This window comes from Dermacentor silvarum, chromosome 11 (assembly GCF_013339745.2).
Source record: "Dermacentor silvarum isolate Dsil-2018 chromosome 11, BIME_Dsil_1.4, whole genome shotgun sequence".
Classification (NCBI taxonomy): Eukaryota; Metazoa; Arthropoda; class Arachnida; order Ixodida; family Ixodidae; genus Dermacentor; species Dermacentor silvarum.
The window spans coordinates 117,433,870-117,446,976 of NC_051164.1; the positions used below are offsets into that span (position 1 = coordinate 117,433,870).

At 49.1% G+C, this 13,107-nt stretch overlaps 1 protein-coding gene across 1 annotated transcript in view; it reads left to right on the forward strand.

Moving 5' to 3' along the window:
- Nucleotides 1-5,967: 5,967 nt before the first annotated feature.
- Nucleotides 5,968-13,107, forward strand: part of LOC125941618 (sodium-dependent glucose transporter 1-like) — a 41,121-nt gene continuing 33,981 nt past the window's right edge. Inside the window, exons 1-3 of the mRNA XM_049659332.1 lie at nucleotides 5,968-6,039; nucleotides 10,619-10,745; nucleotides 10,810-10,968. Of these exons, the coding sequence (XP_049515289.1) occupies nucleotides 5,971-6,039; nucleotides 10,619-10,745; nucleotides 10,810-10,968 (355 nt within the window). The 5' untranslated portion in view covers nucleotides 5,968-5,970. The remainder of the gene's footprint in view (nucleotides 6,040-10,618; nucleotides 10,746-10,809; nucleotides 10,969-13,107) is intronic.

Sequence of the window (13,107 nt, forward strand, 5' to 3'; positions counted from 1 at the left end):
CCACTTACTGGTGTATTTATGTTTTTACAGCTAGAACTAACTCTGGGAGTGTTAGCCAGCGCCACCACTCACAAACCTAAGGGAGGATGAGGAACATCCTTTCTGCCGCAGGCGTCACGAGCACGTGATCTTTTTGGGTGGAAGCAACTGGTCAATAAACCTCATCCGTTTTCATTTTCCATTAATTTATTGTTTCTTTAATTCAAATAGTAAGTACAAGTAATTTCTCCTATGTTGTTCTTAATTGGTGTCATTGTTTGTTGGCTTCTTATGATATGATTAATAAAAATGGGGCCCCTCGGTTCCCTTTCTTCTCGTTCATTACTTAACTAGGGCTCGAATCTGGCAACATTGATGCCTTCAGGTAGCATATGTGGGTTCCCACGCCCTGTGGGAATCGATGTTATGCGAACCAGAGTGCGGGGGAGCCAGCCAAGTTAACGGAACGACCATGAGAGCACCAAGACGTAGGCGGCTGTTTCATGACCTACATGACACGCATGCCATGACATTTATGTCATGACCTATCATTTATGTCCGAACCCATTTCAGTCACTTTTGAGTGTTAATCTCTTTTCGCTGAGTCATTGTCATTTTTTCCTGAGTCATGCTCATGGCTATGACTTCTACCATCACACTTTAGTGTTTCCTTCACTTAGTGGCGACGTCCGAACCCATTTCAGTGTTTTTTTAGTGTTAATCATTTTCCGCTGATTAACGGTCATTTTTGCTGAGTCATGCTCGTTACTATGACTTCTATTATCATCCTTTAGTGTTTCCTTCGCTTAGTACCCACGCCTGAATCGATTTCAGGGGTTTCTAGTGTAATTTTTTTTCGCCGAGTTGGTCATTTTTGCTGAGTCATGCTCATGACTATGACTTCTACCATCATTCTTTAGTGTTTCCTTCACTTAGTACCCATGTGCGAACCCACTAAAGTTACATACCAAGTTAACGAAATGACCCTGAGACCACCAAGACGAATCCGGCTGTTTCAGGACCCACATGACACGCATGCCATGATATTCATGTCATGACCTATCATTTATGTTCGTCACACACTCTTACTATGCCAATTTTGGTACCTGCCATGTTAACTAAACGAGAGCACCAAGACGTAGGCGGCTAGATAGATCGATAGATACTGTCAGAGTGGCAAGTGTTCGCCAAGAAATGCTTCGCATTTAAAACATGGCTAGCGATTTCTTAGGAACATGACAGCACTCAGGAGATAGATCATACATTTATGTTCCACCTAGTTCGCCATCCATATAGGCATGCATTTAATTAATTTAATTATGGGGTTTTACTTGCCAAAACCACGATCTGATTACGAGGCACGCCTTAGTGGGGGACTCAGGAAATTTGGACCACCTGGGGTTCTTTAACGGGCACCTAAATCTAAGTACACGGGTGTTTTCGCATTTCGCCGCCATCGAAATGTGGCCGCCGTGGCCGGGATTCGAGTCCGCGACCTCGTGCTCAGCGGCCCAACACCATAGCCACTGAGCAACCACGGCGGGTAGGCATGCATAGTAATAAAATAAAAAACAACAACATGACCTCAGGCTAGACAAAAGCAGCATTCGTTTCTGAGCCACCACGGCTGCCATGTACTCAGGAAAGCTCAATTTTGGTAACATGTTCGAATCTTCAGTGGCATTTGGTATTTCTACATATTTAACATCGCTGTCGGATGATTTACCGCCACGAAAACAATAACGAAACCTCTTAATATCGTTACGCGGCGCTTGCGCATGAACGCGACCACCATGCAGCTGAGTTTGCATTTTGGCGAGTGAGCCCGGCTGAGTTGAACTTTGGGGATTCTGAGTCCGAGCGAGCCCTGAGCGCAAAATATAATTTGTGAGTGAGTCTGAGTGAGCTCTACTTATATTGCCGACCTAAACACAAAGAAAAACATCGCTAATTTTGCGGCGGGTGCATCACGCGAGTGCATAAAACAAGGTGAAGCACGGAAATACGCGGCTCTGCGCCGCAACTGGCCTCCCCTTCACGAACGCGCCTTCACTTGAACCCGCGTATTTCGCGGTGAGAAGCATTTATTGGGCTATACATACAGAGAGGTGCTCGCGGAGAGGTACCTAGTGAGTCTCGCCCCCTACAATACTCAGCGGAGTCCCTCATTCCGGGACCCCGTTGGTCTTGACCGCTGCGCAGGTCCGCCGAACTAGGGCTTGTTGGGCCGATAGTTGCTGGCAGCCGAGCAGGGCCTCCTCCCAGTCCTCTAGGGTAGGGTAAGGGGTGATGGGGTGCAGAGAAGGATTTTGCCTGCTTGCCCAAACCACGTGGAAGGTGTCGGCCACCTCCCCACAGAATGAGCAGCGGCCGTCGAAAGAAGGATCAAAGTGCTTGAGAACCGCCGGGCACAGCAGGGTGTTTGTAAAGAGCCTAAGGAGAGTTCGTTCGCCAGCTTTACCCAGTCCCTTCATAGGAACCGGGTAGCGCCGGTGTTCGGCCTGATAGTGCTCAGTAATCTCTTTAAAAGAAATAAGAGGGCTGTGATCTGGGTAAAAGTCCTCCCAAGTGACGCCTGGTGCCCGGTAAGTGAGTGCGCGGGCTGCCTCATGTGCGGCTTCGTTACCTGGCATGCCTTGTTGGCCGGGGACCCATATGATTGAGCGACGACTTGGATCGCGGGTACTGCGGCGAAGAATTTTGTGAGCGAGTGGAGTGATCCATCCGAACTGAAAGTTACGACAAGCTCTGCGAAGTTTGTGAGGATGGATTTATAGTCTGGGAGGCTGCATGCGAGGGCGATCGCCACCTCCTTCGCATGCGTTGAGCTGGGTGCTCTGGACGAGAGGCCGTCCACTAGTCTTTCCTCGTGTGTGATTGCAGCCGTGTGCCTGCAATATCGACGTAGAAGACGTGTTTCTTAGAGCCATAGTGGCGGTGCATGCTGGCATCCGCCCGCGCCTGGCGCCGGCCATTGTGGTCCTCCTTGTACATCTTAGTTGGAAGGGGTACAACGCGTCTCCACAGTTCGGGCACTCGAACCCTTTCCATCGTATGGTGGTCATGTTTGATATGTAACCGGTCCAAGAGGCGGCGACCGGAGACGGTCTGTGCGGACGCGTGCATTGGTGAACGAGATGCGCCTCGCGAAGTTCCCGATAGGTGTTCACCACCCCCAATGCGAAAAGAAGCTCGTTGCAAGTGGAGATTGGGAGGTCGAAGGCTCTCTTGAGCATTTTGCGGAGTACAGCCTCCAAGCAATCTTCGTCACGTTTCCGTAAGCGGAGGTAGGGAGTCGAGTACAGTACTCTACTAGTTACGAAGGCATGTGCGTGTCGCACTGCATCCGTACTTCGCAACCCTCCTTCGCTTGTTGGAAACGTGGCGAACCATCCGGCTCACCTGGTCGCCGACTTTGCGGAGTTTGGCAAGAGTTGTGTCTGCCTCGCGATGTTGATTAATGAAGGGACCGAGTATTCGAATCTCCTCCACTTCTCGGATGGGGCCGCTGGCGAGAGAAAGCTGAACTGAGATTTTGCATTTCGGGGAAGGCAGAATATGAGCACCGGTAGCGAAAGTCGGCGCCGCTGCGTTCCGACTGGAGATGTAAAATTTCATGAGATTTTGAGGGGCCTGAAAAAAAAATAACTGGTTTCTTTCATGTGTTTTCTTTTTTTCAGAAAATACGAAAAATTGAAAAAAAAAAAACGACGATTGCTCATATAGCTATGAAAAACCCGACACATTTATTACTTTAACACTGAAAAGAATATAATTGTTACTTTATTGCAACACAAAAGGCCCAGCAGAGCTTTAGGGTTCAAAATCTAGGCACAATTTCACGTCAAGGCATTGATTTCACATCAAAGCGTCAAGACCGATGTTTCTATCAATCTGTGTCCGATTAATTTCCGGTTGACGCATCAACGCTTCGCTGTGCAATGGACGAAGCCTTCCAGACATTCAGGTTCGAGTGCACGCACACAAGTTTTTGCACGCGATCCCCTGCAAGCCTGTTGCGTACCTTGGCGAGCACATTTCCAAACTCGGCCCAGTTTCTTTCACATGCCGCAGAAGAATCTGCAGTACGCGACAGGAAAGCGGTCTCGAGGGTTATAGTTGAAGCAAAGTCCTTGCCACTACGTGGGTGGATCCAGATGCTTCGCAGACTCTCAAACTCCTTCTTTTGACCAAATTCCCTTGCAGGTTCTGTATTCTGCGATGCTACGCGTTTTCTTCAATTTTCCCCTGGTTGAAAAAAAAACGAAAAAAGAAAAACGTGTTTTCCCGAAACTTTTTCTTTTTTTCAACCGCTTACATCTCTAGTCACGGCGCAGCCTTTTCAGCTCCTTCCATGTATTTCCTCTGCTTGGCATTGAGTAGGCTCGGAAGGAAAGTAGGGGAAGGATCGCTGCAAAGCATCCGGGCACTTGCGAGCATACAGTGCGTGCCGTGTACGCATTCACTTTCTTGCGGCCAAAGTCAAACAAGGCGTGCTGTGGGCTGCGTTGTTGCGAGAAGCGAGCAATTTCGACGCTGTCAGAGCTTCTCCAGTTTAGTATAGGTTTCATCAGCGCAGTTGCCATTCCCGTTCGTTCGAAGCCTCCCCTGTTTTGCCTTTCAGTGGCGGTGGCTGCCTCTCGACAGCGTGGCACTGCTCATTCGCTGGTCGTGCTGCTAAACTACCTACGATGAGTGGTGCTACTGGAGCGGCCGGTCATTCCAAATGCTCCAGCGCAGCCTTCGAGAAGGACTTTCAGCGTTGCTCTCGTGAATCGCAGTTCACTTGGACGTCGCCGATGTAGCTTTCGCGCGCGCCTTGACAGACAGAAAATGCAAATAGCAGGGACGCCGAGCCTCCTATGATATTCTCTCCAGAGCCAATCTGTGCAGCGAGTCTTCGGGCCCGGCATGGTTATCGGGCTTTTTCAAACACTGGGGGGGGGGCACTCTATCTTATCGGCGCCCTCATCGCGCGCTCTCCATTCAGCATTTCTCGTAGAAGTAATGGCCGCTTCATCGAGTAATTTAGATCGAGGGTTAGAATGCCGCAGGCATATTTAAATATTTGGTGCAGCTAAAAAAGGAAAGAAAATATAGGGAACTCTGGCGCTGTGATCGTGCAGGCGTCCATGTGCCTTTATTTGCCTAAACAGTGCTATTGTTCTATAGATGCAGAAGCCAGCAAGACTGTACCGCAAGCGTGGTCATTGGCAATATAACGCGGTACCTTGTTTAAACGAGATCAATTTTCAAGCTCATAAGCCGACCGAAGCCACAAGGACCAAGTTTATAGACATCATTCCGTCATTGTTTTGCTGGCTCAACAGGCGTGCTTGAGTTGCCTTTCTGTAGGAAATTCTCTGCAGCCAAGCTATGCGCTTTACGAGGAACGCTCCTGTATGCGTTATTGTAGCACGCCGGTTCCCAGTCAGCTGGACAAGCGTTCCTTAAGATGAGGCGGTAAATTCGCTGACGCGAAATTGCACAATGTGTAACCGGGAAGGGTGCGTGCTACGGCGCTACTGCTGACACGCCAAGTTTCAGCGCTGCACCTTGCCGAAGGCCAGGTTCAGAGCATAATTGGCGCGCTAATCCGGAACCGCGCCCCCCGTAGTTCACAGCGCGCGGTGTCCATGCCTTGTCGCCGGGACGCCTGGAGCACGCGGCTAAAATGATTGTGCCTCGGGCACGACGAATGCGGCCAGAGCGGGAAAGGGTTGAGCGACCGCGCGGGAGCTGCTCTCGCTCGATCCATCTACAGCGAGCGATTCCTTCGGGCGTGACATTTCGACAAACGTCGACGTGTATCCCTCTTCTGGCAACAATGGGTGGGCAATGCATACGCTCGAATGCACGCGGAGTCCTCCGAAACTCTGCGGACCGTCCGGCGAGGGCTGCAATTAAAGCCGCGCTTATCGGAGCGGCTCCCCTAATTACGGCCGAAGCCACGTTTATGGCCGGTGGCGCACACTCCAGTGGACGGTCGGCATGGCCTCCAGGAACACCGTGCTGCGGCTCGTGCGAACCCTCAACCTGGACTTGGCCTGCGCGGGAATGGTGCGTGAACAACACGAGTGAATGCTCGCCAGTCAAGCATTCGTTTTGTCTCCTTAGTCCAATTCCGTCGAAAAGACGCGGGCCCCACCATTTCGTGATTGCCGTTTTTGTGGGTTTACTCGCCTTTCGACTTTTGTTCCGTCACAATGCGGCATCCTCAACTATTATTGTCTCGTGCGGACCGAAACTACTTCATCTAATTTGCATTAGTTGTTCGCACTTGAGAAAAAGGCTTTTCAATACGAAACTGGAATGCCCTAAAATACGCACGGATAGCGACTTTCGAACATGTATGACAGTACGATATAAATTACGGGTGTTTGAATGGTGAAATTTCCGAACCTAACCGAAAGCTAATATTCGAGAAAAAGGACCTTCTAATATCGATTCAAAGACCGAATATTTTATCGTTTCTAAGTAGAGCGAACTTAAAAAAGTTTATTAAGCTTACTGGGAGCCCGTTATGTAAAACAAGAGGTTGCACCAGTGTGATCCATGCCGTTCACAGCCGGACCAATAACTGCTTTCAGTTATCTTGTGCACCACCGCCCATTGATGTGATCATGAAAAGGGCGTTATGCACCCACAAGGTGTCCGTATAGAGTGTTGCGTTCATCGTGTGTGATGCTATACAACACGGCATAATGGAAAATAACAACTTGCTTTGCCTAGACCGAGACAACAAATTCGTAGGCAGCCTAAAAGGGGGGATTTCTATTGAATGGTTGATGGATTGATTGATTTGCTGGGGGTATTCTTATTTATTTGTTTGCTTCGCCACAGTACAGCGTGACGGGGGCGGACGGAAAAGCAGTTCAATTGTGATGGCTTGAGGGGCCCTTCGCCCCCTTTTCGAACAATGACAGCGTATGAAAGACAACGTAATGTCAAACTGCCCAATATTTCTTTAACTTCACCTGGCTTGGAATTATCAAGGCGTAAAAAAAAGTAGCAACAAGTGTAGCTTATACAACAAAGACAGTTCTGAAATCTCCTACACCTAAATAAAACACTATCAAGAAAGAAAAACAGAACAAGAAAGAACCGCCAACTCTTCTTCCCTTAAAGTAAAACACAGTTTATACAAAAAAGAGCCGCTAAATCAGCGTTACATTTAAATGAGATTACATATATACCACTGGAACTGTAATGACGTACAATAGTCGAGGAAATGACAGGAAATTATTCAGCTGAAGTTATCTGCCTCGCGCGTTCGCTCAAGAACCTCAGCTCAACAACCGCAGGATTGCTCCTGCAGCAGAATCACTCGAACTGAAGGCACGCGCTCAAGTACGCGTGTGTCTTGTATTCGAACAGAATCGAATATTCGACCATTCCACGAATAGCGAATTCTTGAATCTAATACGAGTCGAATGCCAAAGACTATTCAATTCGCATTCTAAATGTCGAAGCATCGTACTGATATAAATATTAAGTTAACACTCGTGAACACATGCTAACGTTCTTGTCGCACCTGAGCACCAGGCATTGTTTTTAAATTTGTTTCCTTTTTGCGAGCGAGTGATCGGTGTAATCACTCATAGTAAAGGCGCTCTCTTTCTTTCTGACTCGTATAATTTTACCCTGTGATTATATGCTCTTTTGCCTGAATACTTATCTGTATTTTCTTCAGCTGCGTACTGCTGTGATACTCTGTATTTTCAGTTTTTTTTTCTATTTCTAAAAGCTAATATACGGGAGAATAGTTTTTGTGTAGGGTTTCGATGGGGATGTATCCAGACGTGTTTTTAATACCTCGCATATATATATATATATATATTGCATTGTGAATAGATTGTCACGAAGCTATGCGGTTCGCGTTTAGATTGATTCTAAAAGAGCAATTGCCAACAAATATTAAATGCAATAGAAAACGAAAAACAAAAAACAATATTCACAGGACGGTTGAATACAAGGCAAAGAAAACAAACTGGGCGTTGTTAACACGGTTCACTATAACGGGTGATGAAATAATTGCGGCAGAAGCCACCTCACGACGACTGTGGACGGTAGTGGAGTGAATCAATATACTGACACAACCACCGTCGAAAAGAGTTGCGTGCAGCGGAACTCTCGGCGCCATCTAGCGCCGCCGCCCCGGAAATGCATGGTGAAACGCGGCTCCTCTTTCGCGCTTCTTTCTGGTTCTGTGGACAGCATGGCGACACTTGGAATTGCAATTTAGCGTTTGAAAATCAGCCGTACCGGTATGCAGTGAAAACAGTGAAAACAGGGCCAGGAAATACCTCGGCTAAAAGAATAGACATACCTTGGGGTGTGGATAAACGAAGGATATATATATATATATATATATATGGACACACAGGAAAAATGATATCTAGTAAAGGGGAAGAGAAATGCGGCCATAATGAAACATAGAGCGCTATGGGGATACAGTATAGGCACGAGGTGCTCCGGGGTATGTGGAACGGTGTAATGGTTCCAGGACTAACATTTGAAATGCGGTTGTTTGCTTGAAGTCAGGGGTACAATCGGGGCTCGATGGCAACCAAAGGTCAGTGGGACGCCTCGCGTTGGGCGCCCACGGGAAGACTACAATTGAAGCTGTGCAGGGTGATAAGTTTTGAAGTAAGGGAGGCCCAGAGTAAAAATGATTTCGAAGAACGACTGAGGAAAATGGAAAAAAGTAGATGGGGTGCAAGAGGTGTTCAGGTACTTGTACAGCCAAAACACTGACTCACAGTGGAGGAAAAGAACTAGGAAGCTTACCAGCAAATATGCAACCGGTATGGCCAGCAACGCGGCAACAAAGAACGTCAAACGCAAAGTAACAGAGGCTGAGACAATGTCATGGGGTGGCGGCAATGGAAAGGAAACCGGCTACGACTAACTACCTCAAGGGAAAGAAGGAAATCAGGAAAGAAACAATTTATGATAACTCAAAAGGGAAGCTCTTTACTTTTCGAAGCGAGATCAGGAAGCCTTAGAACGCGTAGCTATAAAGCGCATGTGCTTTCTGCGGTAAAGCTAGGGAAACGATGGAACATGTTTTATTGGAATGTGAAGGAATCTGCCCAGCTGTCGGTTTCGGCCCCGCTGGCCTCCTTGAAGCCGCAATAGAGATTACAGTAAAAGGCGATTGGAGGTTTGGTGGCAGAAAAGTAGGGAGATCACAAACGGAGGCGAACAAAAACAACGTTCCCAATAGTGGTTCACAAAGTTTGATGCTGAAAATTCTTTGTGTGTGTATGTGTTTTTAAGATAGGTAGGTAATTAGGCAAAATAACAAAAGTTTGGTGGCGCAACCAACCACCCCGTTTCAAAGGGGAAGCTCATAGCATCCATCCATCCATCCATCGAAGCAATCGACTTTAATCCAATTTCACTTTATTTCGGGTCTTGCCTGAGAAGACCTCTTGCTGCAGACACCTGAAGGGGCTTCTGTCCCTCTCAGTTCGCTATAATTGCAATAAAAGATATCACAAAAATATTGTTCAGAGTCTCACATTTTGCAATATGAGTAGTGATTTTAAGAATGTTTCTTCACAAATTTTCAAATGACTTATATCTTATAAAATTTCACAAGAAATGCGAAAACGTTTCTTCACATGAAAAAAAAAATTCGGGGTAGCTTGCACTAGTGGCGCAAGGCTAAAGACACAGCGGAGCTGATTGGTTCCTGGCTATACGAAGTGATGCTAAGTTATACGAAGTAATGCCAAGTGGTGTTAAGTTATACGAAGTGTATAAGCATTTCCTCGTGGTCCGTGGCATCGGGAAACGCCTTGTAGGGGAAGTGGGGCGAAAGCTATGCACAGTGTACGGGCGGCGCGCAGCAGCCGGCACACCGGGATGACGTCACGGCGCATGCGCAGTAGCGCGCAGCTAGGTGGGAGATCGGCAAAGCCGCCGCCAGAGGTGCCTGCTGCAGTCACGGCCTAGGGTGCCTAAATAAAGACCATTCAGGCACTCTATCACGGGCACCGCGAGCGTTCGGCGCTAATGCGGGGAAACAGAGAAGCGCGGATGGCGTCGGCAGCACCTCTGCCCGTTGCCTCGTTGGTGCTGCTACAATTTGTTCCTCTCTCTTCTCTCGCTCACATTTTCTCTTTCTCTCTCCCGACCATAGCGCGCGACTCCGCGAGGTGGTTGCTATAGGCAACGTAGTGGCCCGCGGCACACATTACGGCGGGCTTAAACAGCTCCGCTGTTAAAAGTAATGTAAATGAAAATTTGTAAATCGATGCGCTACCAACACGATACACAAGACACTCAATATCAGAATAACCTGTTAAAGTAACCACATATTCAAAACAAATTAAAGCAACAAAAACGAAATAATGAGAACGTATACTGACAATAATAACAGAATATATTAGTAACTAATACAATTTTCAAAACAAAAGAAGAACGATAGGCTCGAAATAATAGAGAAGTTGTCACAGTCCAACGCGCGCAGTTGATAGTACACGATTCATCTGCTGTCGCATTCTTGAAAGCAAAGCCCGCAGTTGTGGCATGGCCTCCCTGGCCCTGGGTCCAGGCCACGGAGTAAGATCTTACTCCGTGGTCCAGGCTTGTACTTGCAGGATCAAGCATGACCTGTACGATGGTGCAGGGCCTGTTCTTCTCGGTGACGGGAGTGGCACTGCTCGACCTGGCCGACGTGTACGCCACCGACGTCGGGAGCGTCGCACAGCTGCTCACCACGCGTGGTGTCGGGATCCTCGCGGGCAGCTTCGTCGGTGAGCCCCGCCGCCGCCGCCGGCATATGGTCGTCAGCCGATCGAGCGCCTTGCCTATACGCAGGGGGCCGCCTCTACGACCGCCTAAACACGCAGCTGCTGAGCGTCGTGCTGACGTTGCTGACAGCTGCCGGCGTGGCAGCGACGCCGTCGTGCAAGCAGCTGGTGTACGCGCATGGCGTGTCCGTGCTTGCCGGATTCTCCATGGGCGCCCTGGATACAGGTGCAGTGCACCGCTTGCGTGAGCGATAATTGCGCAGTAGCTTACAATATTGTTCTCGTGGTGTTCGCCTTTATGGGCACACTGACATGCTTTCTTCGGTAAACCGATAGCTAAAGCCCGGCCCACATGGAGCGAACTTTCACGGCGAACTTCGCGCGGCCCGCACCAGCGCGGCTGATCGCCAGCGTGCCGCCGCCGTGCTGCACCCACATGCGGCGAAAAACAGGCGGCTGTCGCCGCCACGATTTCAGTGTTGCTAGAACAGCGTGATTTCGTTCCCAGTAAAATGCAGTGAAAAAATAGTTTTGTATCTGCAATTAAACCATTTTTTATGTAATCGCGGTAAATAAAACGACTTATTATCTAGGTTTAATGTCCATTTGACAATTTCTGTCACTTTTTATCAAAACATGGACTGCAGGACGCGGAATAATCGCTGGGGCTGGCCACGCTGTGCAGTGGCAATCGTGTTCAGCCGCCGCGGTACCGTAGCCACAGATGCCGTAGCTACAGTGTACTGTACCGTAGCCGCGATATCCGCGGTTTTATGAGAGGTGCTGCGGTAATTGTGCGTTCTGCAAACATCCGTTCCCAGTTTGCACTCGAAGTAATTGCTCAAGAAGGTCGCGGACACATCCTTTCAGTAGTCGCAGAAAACGCCCAGCTGCGCTGTGAACCGGTCCGGACAACGCCACACGACGATCTTTTTCCGTGAGTTCTTGTACTCTGGGTGGCAGCAATCCCATAATATTGGTCGCGCCTGGACGGCTATGATCAGCCGATCGTTGTACGCGATTCGCGCAGCTTTCGTCGCCATGTTCTTTGGCTGGCTAGCCAAGTCAAATGTGGCGGCCGGAAGTCGGACGCGACCGCGCCCTGATTGGTCCGCGCCACTCGCCGCTTCCGGCGAGCGGCGGATCGCCGGCGAAAATATTTAGCCCACCTTGATCGTCGGCGAACAGCCGCCGGCCGCCAGGTGGACGCCGCGCGCGGCCGATCGCCAGATTTTCGCAAGAAAATCGCTCCATGTGGGCCGGGCTTTTCTTAGACGCGCAGGAAATAACTTGGTTCATCCGCGGCAGGAGACTGCGGGTCGCTCTTCGGCCATCGCCACGTGCATGGTTGCTTGCTGTTGCAAATCATTGAATGCAGCTTCTGGGTCATCGAACAAGCAGCATATTCTCACCGCCCGCATTTGAAGCGCATAAAGATCAGTCACAGGCCTGCGCGGCACACGCAGCACAGTCACAACGTAAGCTGGAGGGAGCGGCTCCATCGGAGCTCCACTTTCGGCACCACGCACTTCAGGGTGTTCGCGTCTCTTCGCGTCGTTTTCACGAGAACGATCTGAAGTGCAGCGGTTGGTACCTTGCGAGGAGGCGCCATAATGTGTACCATACACAGGTGTCGAGACTACGCGGCGCACATGCCACATCCCGTGACCCCTGGCACGACACAATGCTGTTGATTATGATTGTGATTTATTGCCATCCCCTTTGAAATGAGGTGGTGAAAAGCAGCCTGCTTGATATAATCAGGTAATACGTTTTTCATTCCAGCATTTTTGTATACATCTCATTCTTCCTCAAGACTTCTCTGTCTACCTTGTACCGCTATATCCATGCAATTGCTACATGACATGCCACCTGGTGTAATAATATGCAACTGCAATGCAAAGCCAGCACGTGTTGACGGTACGCGGCGCGCATCTCACATCGCAAGACAAGTGGCACGATACAATGCTAATTATGAGAATGATGATGATGATGATTTATTGGCATCCCCCTTGAAACGCGACCGTGAAGCGTAGATCCACCTAGCTAGCTTGAGTTCATCAATTACACATTATATATTTTTATTGGACACTCCAAAGCAGATTTCTGCCGTCGGCGCCGCCGTCGTCGTCGCCGTTGCCGTGAGGTTCCGTATGACATCAGTGGAGATGAAATCGTCGTCGCGCGCCGAACGCTGTATGTGCGAGTGAAAGGGCGCGAGGGACGCGCGCTTTCACGGGGAGTGAACGCACGGCGAAGAAAAAACGCGCGTTCTACGCCGTGCTCCCTTAAGGGCTGCAGAAGTAGGCGTCTCTTTCCTCCTTTGCAATCACCATATATGTAGAACAAACGCGCCTTCTTCCGA